The 22,465-nt window shown below is 32.8% G+C and overlaps 2 protein-coding genes across 2 annotated transcripts; one reads left to right on the forward strand and one right to left on the reverse strand.

Annotated features, from left to right (window-relative positions):
* Nucleotides 1-1,642: 1,642 nt before the first annotated feature.
* On the forward strand, nucleotides 1,643-21,035 carry MS3_00002169 (uncharacterized protein). The gene is made up of 6 exons (XM_035731186.2): nucleotides 1,643-1,826; nucleotides 5,208-5,305; nucleotides 8,181-8,687; nucleotides 11,308-11,490; nucleotides 17,063-17,154; nucleotides 18,756-21,035. Exons 1-3 carry the CDS (start codon nucleotides 1,766-1,768, stop codon nucleotides 8,385-8,387), a joined length of 366 nt encoding a protein of 121 aa, XP_035588279.1. The 5' UTR covers nucleotides 1,643-1,765; the 3' UTR covers nucleotides 8,388-8,687; nucleotides 11,308-11,490; nucleotides 17,063-17,154; nucleotides 18,756-21,035.
* On the reverse strand, nucleotides 12,348-16,442 carry MS3_00002170 (uncharacterized protein). The gene is made up of 3 exons (XM_051209738.1): nucleotides 16,351-16,442; nucleotides 15,002-15,519; nucleotides 12,348-14,438 (listed from the first exon to the last, which is right to left on the reverse strand). The coding sequence occupies exon 2, from the start codon at nucleotides 15,401-15,403 to the stop codon at nucleotides 15,098-15,100; it is 306 nt and encodes a 101-aa protein (XP_051075196.1). The 5' UTR covers nucleotides 15,404-15,519; nucleotides 16,351-16,442; the 3' UTR covers nucleotides 12,348-14,438; nucleotides 15,002-15,097.
* Nucleotides 21,036-22,465: the final 1,430 nt, after the last annotated feature.

Here is a 22,465-nt window from a genome sequence, read left to right on the forward strand (position 1 = left end):
GGTCTGACAATATCAGAGCCGTCAGTTTATTGAGCATTATACAGTGTGAGTAAAAATTGTAAAAACAAAATGAAATTTTAGGGATCTGATGATACTGCTTAACTTCGTTAAAAGAGAGCACTTAAAATATAACAATAAAATTCTGATCATTGTATTCAAACATGCAGCGTTGAGTTCTGTTGGCAGTATGACATTTAACAGTTATTTAAACGTTGATTCCCTTATCAATGAAATTATGCATATAGGAGTCCTGTCAAATAACAGTACGACCAGCTTGCAGAATGTAAACAGACTTATCTTTGTGAAGTAAACTCTTCTCATTGACCAAGATATTTATATGGACTTTATATTCAGAGCTCTAAATGCCTTTTATAAATGTATTTCAGACAGAACATGAAAATTGTGTTAATGGCATGAATATCTATCGGGAGTAAACAACATTGAAATGGTGGACGGAATGAAGGATCCACAAGTTGATTTTTCTGTTGCTTTCTCATAGTAATCACGTATGATAGTTTTAATTTGCAGTATCATGTCTGCTAAGTGTAGTCGATGTTTCTTTGAGAACACTTCTGGTGGTGTTAGATGCTATTTACACGATCGTAAAAGCTTAATATAAGATAACTCAGAGGATTTACATTCAACATTTAACACTCAGAGAAGGTCAGTAATGGTGAACACAGGAATATTAAATCTGTACGGCATGACTCGGCTATGCAGGTGTGTTCGCTCCATATGACCTCTTGCCTTTCATACTATCTATATTATCCTCTTCCCAGTCTAAATGTATTATTCAGCATAGCCCAGCAGCAACAATTTACTACCAAGACAGAACGAGTCAGTGTAGATAATGATATGACTTCCACGTAAGGTCTGATAGGTTAGGTAGTCACATCATGGCAGTTCTAAAATTTTGGATGGGGTATGCTATTCTAGTAGCACAGATAGGCCTACTATTTTAACGAACGATGAACTGAGGTAGAGAAGACCAATTTATTGTGCTCCCATAAAATTTGAAGACCATATATGATATCATCTGCACACCTTCGAGCAGTTGTCTCTTAAAATCTTCATTGTTCCTTCATTGCTGTTGTTATTTTGATTGCTTTCAGTTTTCTTCCCTCTTCTCTTCATTTCAATTTTCTCAATCTTCTGCTGGCATGCAATCCACTTCCAATTGGTGCCACTAACTACTTATATCTGTCAACATAAGTAGTATACACCACACTATTATTGACCTAGATCTTAATCATGGACATCTGTCGTGTAATTGATATTATGCTTCTTAAAGCAGTATACTGCTCAACCTTTGACAACTATGTAAAACACAAATATTTATCAATGTTATTCGATCCATTCATTCTTCAGTATAATAAGTCCAATAGCTAAAATAAATCTGTGTAATCACAGGTGTAAACAAACAGTCAGCAACCAAAAAAATTCTTTATAGTAGAAAGCTTGAAGAATTTGAATCACCAGCTAAGCTTCACACATACAGGTTAATTTCTAAATTAGTAACTTATCTTATTATCAATGTTTAAATAACATTAACAATACATGTCTATTGAATCAGTATATCTGTAGTATGAATACAAACACCAATAAACATGTTGCGTCTTTCCGATTGGTTAACCAACGAGATGTACTTTAAGCTCTAAAGATAATACAAAGGTCTCATAAAATCCTAACTAAAATAGTGTAGGTAATTATTTAGACTCTTAACATTTGAATTTATTAGTCGGAGTTTAATTATATTCCTATCATTATGATGTATATGGCACAATTCCTACTAGTGATCTCGCTGATTATAATTAATATAAATTATAGTAAGATCATTTATTAAAGTTTCATTTCATTTAATGATGTTTTAATTATACAGAATACGCACAGATTTTGATTTTATTATGCTTAGTGATTTCAGTCATTCTATAATTTATCTTATTATTTATAATTAACAGTCAGTTCCATATTCATTGGTAAGCTTGAATAGATAATGATCAGCAGTCTTTCAGTTCAGTATCTACTGAAGTTAACGAACATATTCTGACTGTAATTAGTTGAATAAAACCACATCATTATTAGGTGTAATAATTCTTCAAATTCATTTCGAAATATTTGATTAATTGATGGACACTAGATTTGAAGCCTTGAAACATTTAATGTTACAGAAAGCTATTGTATATCTGTTTTATGATAATTTGATTTTGCATTATTATAGAATCTTAAAGTGATTTCTTTAAGTAATGATCTTAATGTTCTGGCACTTTTCAGTTCATTCATTTAATAGGACACTAGTTACATCCCTAAATTACTGATTCAATGTTAGAATTAACAATAATCGCTACAATTTTTTTCGGAAACTAACTGTATTTAGAATATAAGTAGGTAAAATAAGTTCTGCGAAGAAAGGTAAACCATTAATTGATTTCCAGTAAATTTTCAATTTCTAAACTTTTGTTCCTCAAACTTTACTATATATGGTGTGCTGTGACAACTTTCACTCTTTTTTATTCATTTGTACTAGAGTATATTTCATCAAAATTCTTAGTACGAATAGTATTATTATATGGTTTCATTTTATTTGTACTCAATAAGATTAACGAAATGTTATATGGATTGCAATCAAAGCACTAATTGAAGTGTTGAGATAGGTGAATAAATTGGATTATGCTAAATGATACAAGAGAGGACGTTTTATTTCACAACGATACGGGTTTGAGGTTTATTTGATATAATTACATTTCCAGAATTTATATACTGACCATTTTGTATGAGGCTGAGCAATAATCATTCGTTCGAATTTTTTTTCATTACAGATAACACTGAAGCCACATAATAAATATGAGTTATAGGTTATCCACTAAACATTCTGTTATTTTCAAACTGTTTCAGATTAATCTGAAATCTTCACAAGGTTGAAATAACCTTGGTAATCGATTGTTTTACGGAAGGTTGTCATGTCAAAATCTGAGTGAATGCTTTCAGTCAATTTACTATAACTATTGGAGTCTGTAGGAACTAATATTTATAGAGAAAACAATTTTCATTTGTCAAATGTACAGTAAAAATAAGTCAAATATGATGCTTAAATAAAAATAATAAGACAAATGTCCCATAGATGGTTATTGAGACTTTAACACAAAGTATCTACCCGTTCAAATAAAGCTAGAGGGATAAGGTTTTTCAAAATTAAGGGATTTCATCATATTTCGTGCCTTCATATCAGCTACAAAGTTGAAAGCAAACAATGACAGGTTTAAGGTCAACAAGAACCAATCAACATAGAGATGTACAGGACAAGCTGTCAACCACATGTAGAGAAATCCGAACACTTCACTTCCATATTAAGCTTGCGCCGATGATGTCGTTCAGAAGAACGATGAAAGCTCCACGACTAAACCATCCAGCTCAGAGAACAAAACTCCATCAAAAGTTGGTAACAATACAGAAATCTGTCCACTAGGACTGATCGGTTGGAAAATGTCGATAGAACAATGAGAAGACGGAGCTGATCTGAGAAATGTGATGTATTAGTTGCTGCAAGTGATTAGTATTTGAATACTGTATACGCAGTTATATAAAGATGTAATATCATAAATAATGATTAAAGGAAAAATCGAAGAATATTCAAACAAACAAATGATTTTATAATCAAGCCACTTAGGAGAGCCAAAATCAAAATAGCAGTGGAATGTTATAAAAATATAAAATAAAACTAAAAAGTGTTACGCCATTACCACTATTTAACAAACCTATTAGAGTTTCATCACACTTGAAGGTGTAACGAAGAGTAAAATCTGGATTTATTTCATAATAATTAGTTAAAAACATCTTTTGTTATACTCTTGTTATATCCAATATCCTTAAAGTGCCTTATGATCTCACCTGTGAACAGTTTTACTTTCTTTAAAACAGTTTTCGAAGGATTTGTTTAAAAGTCTTTGGTGATAGTTTTCTCACAACTGTTCCCATAGAATTGCTACCACAATTAAGTGCAAAATCAAAAACACAATTGTAGGTGGCTTCATAAGGGTACTGATCCACTTCCGATTATTTTATTAAACATTTCCTATCATATAAACACTCATATAAGTATTTTAATGTAAGATAATCTAAGGTTTAACACACATATCAACTTACCAACACTAAGTTGGTGATCAACTTACTATTTGAGAAACAGTTGTAGTATTTATTGTTTAGTAGATCTTACCCCAAAAACACTAAATTTACGACTACAACTGGTTAAATTATCTATGACCACAATACTTCATCAAAATAATTCCTATATTTTGAGAATCATCAACTTTTTGATATTTGTGGATGTACCGGTTTGTAAGTTCTAAATATCACAAGAATTTGTGCAATAGATTGCATTCAACTCTCCATTGTCAAAACAAAAGGTACCCGTATGTTGAATAGATTAGCTGAATGGTTATATATAAAATTTTACCAATATAGTTTTGTCGACGTTTAAGGCTTGAAATCAAGACAGTAGTTACTACGTTGTGATGGATCAATCAAACATTTAAGCCAGTTTAATTCTGATAGATATGATTTACTTCTTGATGCTACAGATAATTAGTCCAATAGGACGTATGACATAACTGCTGATCACCTTTCATTGGAAATAACAGCGTCATAAATATTTTCTTAATGCTTATAGATTTTATTGAAATCACCGACCGATCTAAGTTAGATAAACACTAAAAACCTGGAAGTGTTGGAAAACGTTTTCGTCCTGGATGGTGGTGCGAGACCGAAAGCTCTGACTTCTATTCTCGATTGCGTTGTTGTGGATGAACACTATCGAGTTGGTCCATACCAGGACTAAAAAGCCATCCAGTGCTTTCTGGTTTTCAATGGTTGTTTAACTTTGATTGGTTGATGATTTCAATGGAATTCAATAATCTCAACGACCTCATACTTACACTTACTAATTTACCAGCGGTATGACTTAAAGTTACCTATATTTGGATGCAAAAATGTTACCATCGTTCTGCATTTGAATCAGAGATAGCACATTATGTCATGTAAGATAATGAAATATTGGTATATTTCTATTCACTCAGAATTTAAATTAATATAACAAAGAATTAATGTTCACAATTTTAGCAGATAATTACCAATATGAATGATAATCTGTCCTATTAGTTATCACGGCTTACTAATGGTGAGATTATTGTTATTTTTATTTCTTCTGACTTCAGATCTGTCTTTGAATTGCTACTCATGCTTACTATGTCCAGATCCTTTCGATCCTTCATCACGACTGGTACACAATGATAGTAATTGTCAATGGTGTGCAGTGAGTGAAATCAGTAAAAAAAATATTCATTTTTGGGAATACTATTCACTTACTGAATTATAATAAGTACTTACAGTTTTACAAATGAAACTCGATTACAGGACCTAAAGTACTGTACAGTAACTGGTGTATATACTTAAATACGTACAACAGACTAGTTGTGGATTCACTGTATTTCCGAAGTTATTTCTTTGAGAACATGCTAGGTTTGAAGCGGTTACGAGTTCACTTAGATTGAGAACGGAACAAAGACTCGGTGACCAAAAACCAATAAGCTAGCTATTCGATGCGTTTCAGCCCCGCTAACTAGAGGAGGAAGTCCAAGCTTGGAATGGGGAAATATATTCTGAAAACAGTCAGAAACGATCGATAACAACAAACACAAGTCAAAACGTATATATACAGCACAAAACCGTCCTTGGGGAGAGTTACAAAATAGCATTCTAAAAGACATAACGGACCAATAACATTTCAGATTCCCCCAAGTGAGAAATACAAGATGAAGGTGAAAAGAGCTCTTTGGCGCGAGAATAAAGAAATTGAAATTTTCTAAACAAAATTACAAAATCAGGTCCCTTTCCAAATGAGTTCTGGGGATCTAACGTCCCCAACAGAATATAACTGCTCAACAATCTCCAAGATTTTGATAGTTGGTTATTCTTTTGAGATCTAAAAAAACTTAACTAGAATGAAAGTATTTTGTTTGTGCCTTCTGATTATTTAAAGCGAAAAGCAATGTTACTATGCTATCGATTGTTTGAGCTTTAATCAATTGAATTTTATTAACAAGAAGGGTTTGTTTAAATTGTTGGATTTTATAATGAATATCACGATATGAAATTAGTTAGACAATTATTTAAACCTTAAAAGCAATGAACAGTTGTTTTGTCCTAGTGTGGAACTCCTCAATAATGGGAACTCACGAGACAGTTACTTAGCAGTATTGTAGAGGTCAATTCCTCTATATCTGACTCCAGTAAATGATATCCTGTTAACTGAATATTTTAAGCAGGTCGATTCTCCTAGTAGCCCTATGAATTAGCTCGAAAATATTCAAAATCCAGAACACCAATTGTTGGTAGAGTGCATTGTTAACAATTGATAAAGTCCGTAAGCTCGCAAAAGACAAGCACACTGGGAAGCGAGAGAGCAAGAGTGAGTGTCATACATATTTATGTCTATTAATCAATTATGAGAAAGTTATTGTTTGACTATGTAAACAACCAATGAGAGAATAAATAGTATTGATGTGCAACATCGGTGTTAAAAGGTTGTTATTAAGCACTAGATAACGCAAGTTCAAGTATCCTTACTACAGAAAATTCTGTGATGTGCTACTAGAACCCATGATTTGCACTAGGCATGTAAGAACAATAAAACGGTATAAAAGGGATTTATTTGATACCAATGATAGACCATGATGATACCCGAATACACTAATATTTTTTATTATTGATTTATATCGATTGACAGTGAGATTTATAATATTATATTGAGTAGCACTTGACATTAATTAATTAATAATCTATTAAATGAACAAAAATTTGCATCATAAAATTCAATGTCTATAACCATTAGTTATATTCGATTCACTACAATCATATAATCACACGTTTTGTGATGCGATATTATGGGATAAACGATTGGAAAAAATTAATTTTGATAACCTCCTAGTCCTTGAACAACATGTCGTCAAGATAACAACCAGTTATTATAGATGATTTAGTCATTTTCAATAAACATGTTTTCTGAGAATTTTATATTCCTTGTAGAGTTACATTTGTGAGATTCGTTGCTTTGTAAAATTGTAATGGTGAACAGTTGATGTATCTTAAGTGTCTATGAAATAATATAAAAATTTAAAACCTCTATAAGTACATCTTATCACCGATTTTAGCTAACAAGTAGAATACCTAAAAGGAGAGATTAGAAATAAGATTAGGAAGATAATATATGAATAGTACCCTTTCTTATAGTTAAAATATTCACTTTTGAAACAGATATGCAAAAGCGTTTTCACAACCACATTAATAATATTTACAAGAAACTATACACTTAATAATGCACATTTTCCTGTAATTGTAAATAGTTATGTAGGTGGATTTCGACTGTCAAGTTGAGATGTGATATACTTTAACTGGAATTTGACAGAAAAATATATTATGTTTGTATTACCAGTGAATACATTAAATGTCTAATAGATTCTCTATAATATTTTGTGGGGCCCTTAATTTTGTCGTCATTTAGTTCGTACGATGTTGTCGAAAGGTCTCTCTACTTTAGTGGCCCGAGAGCTGATTCCAAGGGGATCGTAATGATGATTGTTGTTGAAATATATATGTCACCTGTCCTCGTATATAATCATCGACTATTATGGCGGATTTAGATAAGTCAAATAACGAGAATGGACTTGTAAATACATATATTTTTGTACATGAAGCGAATGGAATAGAGAGAATAGAAACGACGAGCAGTGGAGATGGCTGGTAAGCAAACTCCATTTAACCAAGCGTTAATCAATATTTATAGGCACACAAAAATAAGTTGCAGATATGTGATGAGTAATGGGATAAGAAGTGTACACACACCTACGCGCTCATATAAAAACAGTCAAGATTGATAAGTGAATAATTAACAAGGTTGGAATGTGGCTCAAGTAGAATGAATAGAATGGGCTGTCCGAAAGCTATAATCAGATATATAGGCTTAACATAATGACTGACACTACAAATACATTGACGGAACAATAAAAACAACTGTTATATCCTATTATCTAATTAACACGTTTACCTGTTTGTAAAAGTACCCTTTTGTTTAATTTTGTCAAAGTAAAATCATATATCTATCTACTTTTTTTTCCTATCTTTTATGATAGAAACTTGAAGTTCCACATTATTTTAATCCAATCAGACAATGTACACCTAAATGTGACTTTGAATATTTCAGTGAAACATACCCTAAACTTACTTATCATTGTTGTCAAAATAATTATTGTAATAAAAGTATTAAAAAAAATCCAATAATAATTCATCATATACTACTAATAACTATCATCATTATTTATTTGTTTCATTATTTATAAAAATTGATGCAACAAAAAAACTCAACAGTACAATGTTCAAATCAAAATATCTCCATAAATTCACAATCTAATTTTTATATAATTAATCATGTGAAAAACAAAAAACTGTGATTTCTTTATTTAAAGATGAGCAAACAAAATTTTTTCTATTTCGTTTTTCTCTTTTTTTTTCTTTTTTTTTAGGATTCACTAATTTATTTTATTTCAGCTTATGTTTTAGAAAAATAATAAATTCCATGTTTATTTTTATATTTTTTATATTGAATAATTTACCATTTAGAGGGATTACATAATACACGGGTGAGATACATGTTTATTTACATGACATAAGTTGGTTATCATCTATATATTTGGTAAAATTTATATCTTCTTTAAAAATTGATTGTTTCTGTGTACTAACATTTATGTATTTAATATTAAAAATGGTTTTTGTGTATATTATAATAATTTCAATGTTTGAGATCATGAGTCAATTGAAGCTAGATCACCGTGGAAAACCCGGAAGCACTAGACAACTGTTTCATCCTATTGTGGGACTCCCCAGCAGTGTGCACCCACGGTCTCGCCTCACGATATTCGAACACAGGACCTATCAGTCTCGAGCCAGACGCTTAACCAACTAGACCACTGATCCAGCCGGCATCCAATGATGTTAATTTCTAACTTCAACTAATCCACGAAATTGAGCGACATATCCACCATTGTCTTCAGTGAGCTACTATCTTACAACTGGACCGGTTGGACTCCACTGGTCACGGCTTCTCACTAGAACTCCAAGATATACCTCTTGATGCCGGTCACTAGTGAGCATATGTTAATTCATATCAAAAGGGTTTTTGTGGATATTATGATAATTGCAATGGATGAGATCATGAGTCAATTGAAACTTGATCACCATGGAAAACCTGGAAGCACTGGACGACTGTTTCATCTTATTGTGGAACTCCTCAGCAGTGTGCATCATGTATTTGACTATAGATAAGTCTAAAACATGGAAATATATGTCACTAGACTAATTAATACCTACAGTCACATAACCATTATGTTATGTTATGTCTTTAACTTATACGATTATCGCAAAATACGACTGCTAAATTTACTTGCACTGACTTACACGACCAAACTAATGACGCATACACTAGTAAAAGCAGCCTAGAATTCCGATTGATCCATTTTCTACCTAGACCTGCCTGTCCAATCCATAACGCCAATCTCAGCCTCCGCAATACGAATTGTATATTTTAAACGTATTGAGTTTATATACAAACAAATTAGACTACATCACACCATAAAATAGAAAATAACATTTGTACAAGATTAAGCCAAAAAGTGAATGTGATTGTGAGGGACTGCTGCTAACAAACTGGGAATATCTCAAGAATAATAAATTGTATCATAATAGTCAATAGGTCAAATAAAGGCTTATAATGAAAGGAATATCAATATGCATATAACATAGTTACTTTATAGTCATACAATAACACAGACTTCCTGAAGTTTTATTTTGCACAGAGTTGAGTCATATATTTTATTCTATACATTCCGTTTAATAAAATAATGAAACAGATGGAAGTAAGTTATCAAGTAAATCAATGGTTTGAGTTCAACTGGCCAACTCGGAGTAAATAGCGTTAGTCGAGTTTCAAATGTTTAGCGTACATTTATCATCTGGAATCGGTAGCATGATAAATACATTTGTGGTGGTCGGTATTCGATATAATCCTTAAACTTCGCATGCAGTTCGTCTTGATAACCGTTCTGTATAACGCTCCAACGGTATATTAATCAGAAGACAAATACGAAGTGTTGATTACGTTTAATGCGAGACCACACACATATATCCATATGTACAGATGCGTTAAACAAGCATAGAAGAGTTGTGCCGAAAGGCAAGCAAGCGAGCCGGAGCCAGAGCAAGAGCGAGACGAGAGTGTGTGAGTGAGTGAGTGAGTGAGTAAGTGAGTGAGTGAGTGAGTGAGTGGGTGAGTGGGTGAGTGAGTGAGTGAGTGAGTGAGTGAGTGAGTGAGTGAGTGAGTGAGTGAGTGAGTGAGTGAGTGAGTGAGTGAGTGAGTGAGTGAGTGAGTGAGTGAGTGAGTGAGTGAGTGAGTGAGTGAGTGAGTGAGTGAGTGGGTGAGTGAGTGAGTGAGTGAGTGAGTGAGTGAGTGAGTGAGTGAGTGAGTGAGTGAGTGAGTGAGTGAGTGAGTGAGTGAGTGAGTGAGTGAGTGAGTGAGTGAGTGAGTGAGTGAGTGAGTGAGTGAGTGAGTGAGTGAGTGAGTGAGTGAGTGAGTGAGTGAGTGAGTGAGTGAGTGAGTGAGTGAGTGAGTGAGTGAGTGAGTGAGTGAGTGAGTGAGTGAGTGAGTGAGTGAGTGAGTGAGTGAGTGAGTGAGTGAGTGAGTGAGTGAGTGAGTGAGTGAGTGAGTGAGTGAGTGAGTGAGTGAGTGTTGAACATGAATAACATGGACATATATATACCATGTGAAATGAATGAGTAATCGAATCAAATAAGCAGTTAGTAGTAAGACTAGCAGAGTGAATAAATGCGTAGGCCGTAAGCAATATTCAAGCATACGTATTTCATACAAGCACAAAATAATAAGGGTACAATAAATTGTTATAGTGCCGATGACTTTGTCCGCTAAATAAGTTAGCAAAAGGGCTTAACTGAATTAAATGAGAATAGACTCAATTGCACGTGAGTCGCTATACATTCAGTGAAATATAAAAGTCGCATACAAATGTGTATATCAGCCATAAACATTCTAATTAGTAAGCGAATTCCTTAACACAGTCGATAATTCATCTTAGATAAAAATTCATCATTAACTGTACCTAATTTGCCATTAGACCTATTTTTACTTGAGTTTTTTAACGGTGATACTCAAGTAGTCAACAGATTTTTATTTCCTTATTTCTTCACTAGAACAATCAATATCACTGGGTTTTAGTATCAGGCAAAAATTCAATTGCAAAAACGTTAAGTTCAAGGAAGTGAAATAATGAAGAACGCTATTATTTTCCAGTTCCACATTTCAGCAATCTATTATCGCAATCATGATGAAGATACTTCTTTAAATTTTGCGATCCTCTAACTATAAGAAATCAAGTAAGAAACATGAATTTTGTACGATTCTAAAATGCCTCTGAATCTATCACTCCAGAAATAAACTGAGAAAACACTTCATAGAGTCTTGTGTACTGATAACTATTTATACATAATTCCCTCCATTTTTTCCAATTATTCTAAACTTCAATTTCTTAAAGTTTGCCTAAAATTAACAGAAAATTCTATGAAGTATCTACAAACTCCACATTTAGTTGGAACAATAAATATATTAAAATAGAACATTGATATACATTAGATTAGGTAATAAATAATATATAACTCAAAAATAGAATTCTTAATGAATTGACGGGGCATGAATCAACCAGTTAGGTCTGGTGCATAATCTGAAAAATTGATGAAAGCGCACATCAACTAGAAAAGTGAATGGAGTTAAAACGGAAATTTCTCAAAATTTTACTGTAAGGAATAATCTGCTAAAGTAGTCAAAATGATGAAAAGTTACATTTCAACAAAATGTTCAGTGCAAACAGTTTCAGAATTATTGCTATCCTGAAAAATCCAAATTATGTTTACTGAATACAATGAAGTTTTGATACTCGTCAATGTTTCGTGAAGTGAAGTATCACGAAACACTTCGTTTAATCAACAAGTCAAATGTATCTTTACATCTCACATTTTACGGACTATTACAGCACGAAAAATAATGCAGTTTCCGTGTTTACGCCTCTGTAGATCATAAGTTCTTAGTTGTGATTATATAAGGACTCTAGTTACGAAATGGCCGTGAGTGAGATGAACGTGAAATCTGAAATAAGATAATACTATTTTAGTTGTTCAAATTCCAAAATTCAAACGAGAGAAAATTTAACCATGAAGAGTTTTTACAGTCTTAGTAACAAACATGTAATTATAAGTTAAAGCATAAGAGATGAACAAGAGCGTTCATCCACGACTGTTTCTGTGATCATTTTATGGAACACAGATATTTATGGTCAACAAGAAAATCATATACTTTATTTCTATTACTTCTATTTATGTTGGACCCTAATCAATTTTCCTTCTCGTTTCACTTAGTGATAATACACACACTGAAATTTAAGACGTTCAAGCTAAATTCATTTCTATTATAATTCAGCTTACACAACCGCTTTCCTTCACGAGAAAGAACATGTTTGCGTCATTGTATGTGATACTACACCTCTACACATAATTATTTACGTGTATTTTTGTGCTTACAAACAAAAAATTATTTGAAATATGTTTAGTTATAAGATTTTTGGTAAAACGATTGTCATTCACTGAAAACACATCACACCGTATATAACACTATTGACAAATCATTTAAAACAAACAATCTTCACTTGACATAACAACAAAAGTTTAGAATTCATGGCAAAATGTGTTTGAAGATGACAAATGTGAAAAAATATTAGAGTATGTAACTTTCGTAAATCATTTGATTTTCACTTTTACCAGAATGGTTTTTCATGACATACAACTGTTATTGAGATCTTTATCTACTTGAAATTCAAAGAAAAATATTACGCATTCAATACTTTGTATTTCGATATTAGTCACATGAAACACATTTGTCAACACAGTTCTCAGTCAATAATTTTGGTAATGTGGGCGTCAACTCTCTGTTTCATATTGTGTTCAGATGTATGTTAATGTGAAATTTGAAAAAATAATAGAGTTGCCTCAGTTTTGAACTACACAGATTGACATTGTGATTGTGATGTATCAAGTTTGTTAGTGAGAATTAAGACGAGGCTGAGTATGAATAAGATGATATGATGAAGAGATTTTCACGATTTTCACTTGCAACATTTCATGAGATATGTATCTACTTCTACTGCAGTTAGTTTCTGAATAATTTTCTAATTTGTCTGGTTATTGTGTAAGACCTTGTGAATCGATGTCTATGTCTTCAGATTCAACAAACTGATTTCATTCTGGGTGTATTCAACATCATCAGTGTGTTTGTATTCTAAATAGAGTTCATTCGCTTTTGTTATGATTTGCATGTATTTCATATTGGGCCTCTTAGTGATGTCGGAAACAAATGATGAAAACTGATCACTAAGGCATTTCTATCATTCACTTCACATAAATTTAAACTCTCCACTCTTCTAAACAGACAAACCATTTATGGAATAGTGAGAAATTCGCCTGATAATATTCCACCTTCTGGTAAACATTTATGAGTTCCATTGTTTGGTTTATTTTGTTGAAGGTTATTTAACGAATAATGGTCGATTTGTCCTGTAGTGGCTGGTACTTTTTCAAGCTTATATAGGCTATCCTAGCCAATGCACAAACCAGTTATTTATTCTTCTCAATTTTCATTCTGAATTTGTCACTTCCTCACTTATTAACCCTAACTGACTTCATGTGTTCATATGGGTTGATTGTTTGATTTGATCAATACGTGTCTGTAACTCATTTTTGTCTGAATATGAATACTGAGTAATGCTTCATCAAAACGATTTTCCGTACTCGACTTTCCCGTCTTGGTTCGTATTCCATTCTTCCAGCAACATTCTCCGCTTCGTTTTCTCCACTTCGTTTATCTGATTGTCCGTGCGGATCAATGAGTGTATGGAGTATGCGCATTGAAAATCTATTCTCATATTCAACTTATTTCATTCCGTTATTGTCTAACGCGAATTAATTCTATGAAAATATACCAGGGTTATCGACATGTATATTTCTATAATAATCATCATGCGATCTAACTAGCGTCAGATATTGGACCGTTATTCTCTGTTTTGTAAATTTTATTATTATTAATCACGAGTTCTGAATATTTAACTTACAGTGTTCCTGATTATTTTATATTCTATTACTAAACTATGGCTGGAATACAAAACTTCCTCATGTTAACTCATTACGTACTAAAAATAGGGATAACAGTGAATCACAGAATAGTTCTGAAAGTTCCGACCTTCTAATTTTCACTCCATTTCAACATCGAAAACCGATTTCTGTTAAAAAGGCAAGCGAATAGTAAAAACAGTTTTACTTAAAGGATATTTAAAAGGCCTATACTAAATATGCAAATTGAGACAATAATATTAACTAGGCGGCCCACTTGGATATTTAGGCTACCTGTGCCTGCTATCTAGATATTTCAACATGTTATCTGTCTTTTGTTTGTTTCAACAGATCATTATGTCAATTATTTAGTTGCACAAGCTATTCAGGTGCGTTTGTGAAATGTTCATGACCTTTCATTGTACAAGTTAGAAAAGAGCATAATCAGACACATTATGGTTGCTGGCAATAAACATCGAAATGAGTGTACAGTATTCAGATGTCTATTCCTAAACTGCTAACATCCAATTGGCGACCACTCAATTTCTATGGTCAGGATAGATCAAGAAATAAGAAACGGAAACTTGTTGAAATACGTTGCATCAAGTATTCTATATTAAACCAAAAGATATTATTGAATAAAGCTAATAATAATAATAATAATAATAATAATAATAATAATAATAATAATAGAAGCAATTGATTATTATTTTGCAAAACTGAACTCAATTACTTTGCAATCGACTGTAACACCGATAATAGTGTGGTTTGGAGAAGAACATAGAGAGCCAATACACAACTCTGTCTACTCTCATTTGATTGACAGAAGTCATTTAGTTGACAGAACTAAAGCAAAAACACTGAATACTTTCATTCTATCCAGTTCTACAATTGCACTTAACCTCCTCTTTGACACATTGCACAAGTTGGAAGAAATCAAACCAACAACTGTAGTTTTTGTAATGTAAAATATTTCCAGAACCCATGTAACTCCTTTGTAAGCAGTATGACCGTATTTTATTTTCTCTAACCTCTCTCGTATATCCACTGAACCAAACATCCATCTGTTGGTGTCTGAAATAATCTTGACACAATCGAGAACAACCCAATACATGTTACATAGGTCATACACCATACTTCATGAAAGTAGATCCATCTCGAACACACCACAGTTTCACCTCACCTCATTCCTTTCACACTTAGTATAGATGTTATTGTCCTTATACAATTACACAGTTCCCTGCATCTTCACTGAAAAGAATAAGAAATCAGTTATTAACTCATCAAGAATTTTCTAATATTTTCCTAAAATCAGTTCAACATTTAGAACTAACAACTACTATTTAGATCATCTTGCAATTCACATTTTCTTATAATTACTAGTTCCTAAAATTGGTATTGATTGAATAAACAGGTAACTCAATGTCTGATACATCATTGCTCGTGTCGGCATTTTTCTCATGTGATTGGATTTAATCCAATGTAAAATAATAAACGAATAAATGATACGTGTCAATGAAGTCAATTTCACACACAAATCAACCGATATCTCACAATGATGCCGGTTAAATTATAGTTTGAGATTTGTCGTGTACACCAGCTTTTACACTTCAGAAGACATCAGATTATTTTACTCACTTTCATTGTGTTGAAACGCTTTGATATTAGTCGTACGATGATAATCACGACCCCTGATGCTTTCTATTTCAGATAGTACACAAGAATCGTGTTAACAGCATGAATGAACGACCGCAGAAAGACGTGAATTACATTGAGAGGCCATTTATAAATGTTAGATGTTTTCAAAACCAATCAAATTTATTTGTTATTACTCCTCATTATATTTTCTTAGTCCTGATCGGTAAAATTTAGATAATATTTCTCACGTGTTGCGTGTCATCGTTCTCGAGATAGTATTTCTCTCAACATTTGGAAGATAATTAAACACAAAACTGCATGGCAGTGCTATTCAATCTTTCAGTCTGTTAGGTGAAACAGATAAAATGGAACCTATATCGTACATGTGCCTTAGGAAGACGACAGGTAGACAAACTCTCTACAAATTACTAGACTCGAGAATACCTTGGTTATGTGATAAGGTTTACTCAGGAAATTCAACTTCGCGACCGGTTATATTCCTTATGATAAATGTTCATATCGTATTAACATTGTATGTCTAGTGAGTGTGTAGTCTGTACTACAGAATACGATAACCAATCAACATTTACTTTTTCGGTTGGCCAATCATCTAAATATGCTTTAATGTGTATTGATGACATAAGAGTCTAATAAAATCATGATTAAATTGGTCTGAACATTACGATATCATTACAATAAACGTCTGAATACAGTAATCGGAGTATGCTTCACGGATTCTCCTTTCGATCTTGCTGATTATAGTTAATATACATTGCAGTAAGATAACTTGTTAATGTTTCTCTTTGTTATATGATGATTGTTTTATAAATAATGTAAAGGTATTTCGGTTAACTAGAAGAAATTGAAACAGATTTCTTCTTAACTGTTTATGCTGACTGATTTAAATCCCATAACTATCCATCGTGTTACCTGCGACTCAATGTAAGTCTGGTGAAAACTGGTTAGCTTGAATAGGACTGTGATCAGCACTTTATTTATTCAGTATGTACTTGTTATGTTTGTTAGTGATACCATGAATGTTGTTGTGTTCAGTCAATTAACTATTCATCAAATCATAAATAAGGACAGTCGTTGAATTAGTTTAAACAAACGTACAAATTTGACAGTACCGTTATGTCTTCTTATCTGATTTCAGGTCTGTCTTTAAGCTGCTATGAATGCAATCCTTGTCCAGTTCCATTCAGGAATTCTTCAGTGAGAATAGGACATAATTGTAGATGGTGTGCAGTAAGTGCAATGAATCATTCATTTGTTGAATTTCAATAAGCTTATCCAGTGAGATTAATTAAAGTGTTGAACCGTTGCTCATTAATGTACTTATGACCGTTCAAAACAGGGTAATTGTTAATTATTCTGAATGTCTTGTAGTATCTTTAGTGTACAAGCATAACTAACCAACAGTTTTATAAATGATTGAAAATTATCTATTCTTCTCTGTCATAAGTAAGATTAAATCTAAGTGAAAGTGAGTCGTTAGTTGTTTTCAGTTATTTAGGGCTAAAGACAAGGCTGTTTACTCTCTCCCTTCCTCTTTCTTCTGGTGGTTGACTGAATTATGAAGACCTCGACATTTGAGGGAAAACACGGCATACAATGGACAGCTCAGAACCAATTAGACGGTTTGGACTTCGCAGATGACCTAGCACTCCTATCGCATACACATGAACAAATGCAGATAAAGACAGTCAGTGTAGCAGTAGTCTCTGCATCAGTAGGCCTCAACACACACAAGGGGAAAACCAAGGTCCTCAAATACAACACGGAGAACAGCAATCCAATCACTCTTGATGGCGAGACTCTGGAAGATGTAGAATCCTTCACATACCTGGGAAGCATCATCGATGAACAAGGAAAATCCAATGCAGACGTAAAGGCGAGGATTGGCAAAGCAAGGGCCACATTCCTACAATTGAAGAACATATGGAACTCAAAACAACTTTCAACCAATATCAAAGTGAGAATCTTCAATATCAACGTCAAGGCTGTTCTACTGTACGGAGCTGAAACTTGAGAAACTACAACAACCACCATCAAGAAGGCACAGTATTTATAAATAGTTGTCTACGCAAGATACTCAACATCCATTGGCCGGATACCATCAGCAATAGCCTTCTGTGGGAGAGAGCACACCAGCTTCTAGCTGAAAAGGAAATTAGGAAAAGACGATGGAAATGGATAAGACATATATTACGCAAATCATCGAACTGCATCCCGAGGCAAGTCCTAACTTGTAATCCTGAAGGGAAGCGTAAAAGAGGAAGGTCAAAGAACACATTACGTCGGGAAATCGAGTCAGATATGAAAAGGATGAATAACAACTGGGAAGAGCTGGAAAGGGTTGTCCAGGACAGGGTTGGATGGAGAATGCCGGTGAGCGGCCTATGCTCCTTCACAAGGGTTAACAGGCGTAAGTAAAGTAAGTAATTGTCCTCACTTCGATCAGCTGGAATTAATCATCGCTGTGAACTATTATTATTTTCAAGTGATCTTCAGGTTTCGAGAAACAAATCTATTCACTTGCACTATGTAAGAACAACAATGTCCAAGAAATAATTAAAACTGATTACCGTGATGTTGACAACAATATGTGTTCTGATAAAAAATATTATTGTAAACACACTAATTGGAGAAATCAATTTGACAATACTCATTTCACTTAAACAAATAGATTGTTAGATGTGAAGGACGTCCTACTAAACTCTTAGCAACCATTACATAGTGCTAAATGACTCTGTTGATTATTGTTTCTTATTCATAGAGATACTATTATTTATTTGTGTTGAAATAACGAGAGTATATATATTTCACTTTCATATGTTTTATTGTAGACGCTCTCGGTAGAACACTACCCAACTCCAATTAGAGAATGTGCACCTGAGTGCAGCTTTGCGTATTGGGGTCCAACATACAAATCATTGTCTTATGATTGTTGTCAAACTGACTATTGTAATAAGAGTGTACAGACACGTATAGTTCATCATATGTTGACTGTGATAGTCATAACACTCACTTGTTTCTTCAGAGTTAAGATGCAGTGAAACTGAACAATCATTATAATCTACGCAAATCGACTGTTTTTATTTTTATCTTGCTTTCTATGTTTTATAGATTCAGCCGTATATTAAGCATGGGCATTATTTTGTAACTTATAAACGAGAAATATTAATTTTTTTTGAATTTCTGCAATTCATTGACACTTTAGTTTCATTCTGTTTTGTATTGAAAGTAATACTGTAATAAAACGAACCAATTTCTTGTTTAATTTCACATTTCCGTTTTAAACATTTTGTTAACGAATTAAGAATGACGGGTAGTACATGTAGGCTAAATTTGATTAATTAACTGACATCAGCTGACTGCTATTTCGAGATACAGTCAAATTACACTCTCAGATCATAATGGCTTTATACTAGAACTAACAGTTTACTCAAAACATGAAGTTTATTCAGCAAACAAGTGAGATATATAAAACTATGTAACCACGTATGAGAAAAATGAAAATTTCCAACATGAACATCAGTTGGATGTTGTTCGATCACTGTTACATTAACCATGACAAATTAAACAGTTCTCGGTAAAACTTTAGTCATTTATATGTATTGTTATTGAATCTGTTCACATTCTAGTCTTTTTTCATATCTTTGATTTCTCACATTTTACTAACAAAACTGAATTCGGAGTGAGAAAAACAGTTTGAAAGTATCTTATATATAAGATGGAACAAAATAAATTTATCACAGCTAGCTACCTTTTAGTCAGTTAACTGTTGGGATAAACTGGTTTCTTTTGGACATATTTCGGTGAAAATTAAAAGCTACGATTTTTCATACAGAAATGTTAACATGAATCGGTGAAATAAACGGAGTGAGACTACTATTGGTTATTAATTATATGGACTAATCATATAATCTTCCGGTCAGTGGAGGTATTTGTCAGTTACATCAGTAATTGAACCAACTATTATACTCTAGTGGATCAATTATCATTCATCAACTTCTTTTAAACTTCACCCCTCAAGACTAAACAATTCAGGCTTTCGTATTCCTTAACACTTTCCATATTATTCAACTGCTAATATGAGCCTGAATACTGGTCAATGATAAATTGATACTTCCATGCCCAGATATCTAATCCCGTTATTTTACGCAAATGATGCTTTAAAAAATAAGCGTTATCAGTATGAATAGTAGATAAATGGAAATAGAGTAATTTCAACACAAGTTGACGAATGATAAAACTACTCGAAGGTCACTTATTTATAAACGCTGAAATAACAATTCGACCGTATATAGTCGCAATTTTTCGAAGGTTATCTAGTCTGCTGATAGTCTAATGAGTAGTAAGACATAGATTTTAAACAATCTCAATACTGTTTTTTATTCTAATTAGTCACATAAATATTGACGTTTAGCCTGAATGAGTGGTTTATCGGAATCGCATCGTCATCAACATAACTATTTACGAATTTTATACTCCACATTATTCATTTGATTAACATAGAAAATTAAATCAACCTTTCCGGTTTCAAATTACAGTTACAGGTGTTTCGATTGGTTGTTTACCGATGTACCTCGAAAGTAAGGTTAGTTTGAGACGAGTCTATCAATGTACTGAGATTTACACGATTTTCAGTAGACTTTCGAATTCAATCAACTAAGTAGCAGCCACAATCATTGTGCGTTTAACTAGTCAGTTTATTGATCATAACCATTCTCTTAGCGTGTAAGTTCTTGTCAATAGTTCACCTTCATATCTCTGGAAACATTTTCTGCATGTTATATAGAGCCAGACAATGTAACTAATACTTACCGGTCTAGACCTCAGAAAAGACTAATGATAAAACTAGCATTCTTCATTGTTAATAAAACTTCATACCAAAAAAACTGACAAACTGAAACTGTGAAATATCCTTCAGATCAACTCAGATGGTCATTCGATGTATCAGGTTCAACCCCATGGATCTGAATAGTTCTCATTGTAAATGATAGAACCAGTTCTTGAGCCGATGTCAATGACCATTGAATGTCAGTTTGATTTGCATTATACCTCAGTAAATTGTTTTATTGAATGAGTGGACAAATTTACAATCAATTTACTTGACACGTTGCGCTTAATTTATCATTTATATATCATTTTATTGAGCCACATTAGGATATGGGTTTAATTCCTTTAAGTCAAAATGAATATTATCCAAAAATTAGAATTTTTCAATTAAATTAGTGTTATTTTATTTATTTTTTAAAATATTTAGTTTGTGTTATATTCCTCTCCCATTACCGAATTCTTAAACCACCCTTTCATTCACATATTTCCGCTCAATTGATCCTCTTAAATTATGTGAACTCTTCCAGTTCTATTCAATCATTTCGTAACCCATCTTATCACTTTATTAATTCCATGAATCCTTCATTACCTCTAAAATTATCACACAATTTATCTTTACCTAATAACTTCTGACCTGTTCTTCCATATATATATATATATATATATATATATATATATATATATATATATATATAGTTATTATTGATATCCTTTGTCATTTCAATGATTTACATTCAATTATGTCAATTGTTTCATACTATTTCTTACCTCAATGTTAAAATCTAACACATTTTGGATGCCGGCTCAGTGGTTTATTTGGTTAAGTGCCTGGCGCGAGACTGACAGGTCCTGGGTTCGGATCTCGTGGGGTGCGTGATCGTCAACGCGCGCTGCTGAAGAGTCCCACAACAGGACGAAACGGCCGTCCAGTGCTTCCAGGTTTTCCATGGTTGTCTAGCTTCAAATGACTCATGATTTCAATCAGTGAAATTTCTAAAATCTCCACAAAACCCCTTCTGACATATTTGGTTGTAAGCAGTTGACGAGAAACCTCAAAATAAATGAATTCATAATATTCTGCATCAATAATTGTTCTGACTTTATTTAAATTCATAAAGAGAACTAATTGCATGAAACACTAATATCTCTTGTCATGTTCAAATACTATGCATTCTTAACATCTCAGTGATTGGCATACCTACTTTATTCTTGACTGGTCACTTTGATGATCACATTTCCCTGCTAGTTTCTTCATTGTATTATATAGTCCTCTCATATTTCCTCTACGTCGAAATGAAAATTATCTAAGAATCAGAATTTTTTCAATTAGATTTTATCGATTTATCGTTAAGAAAATTTAACCAACTTTAAACAGCAATAAAGGTGTTGTTAATGTTTTCTATTACACTCAACGTTGCACAAGTTTACATCATTTACAATTTGTGAATAACATATTTGACAAATCAACAAGTGGTTTGTTTCTCTTGTTCTCCACTCTCTATTCTCTACATTTACCATCAGAGATCAGTTGACAAATACTAGATATTTCTCATTCTCGTGGTGTTTCATTTTGTACACATGTCATATGATTTCAGTGTCATTGAACATTCAAAGTATTTTTGTACTTTCTATTAAATGGTTTGGTAGTTTTGTAACTTTTTATACTGTCATTATTTCGTGTGTTTTTATTTTAACTTTTAGTAATTTCTTAGAA

Source organism: Schistosoma haematobium, chromosome 1 (assembly GCF_000699445.3).
Source record: "Schistosoma haematobium chromosome 1, whole genome shotgun sequence".
Taxonomy (NCBI): Eukaryota; Metazoa; Platyhelminthes; class Trematoda; order Strigeidida; family Schistosomatidae; genus Schistosoma; species Schistosoma haematobium.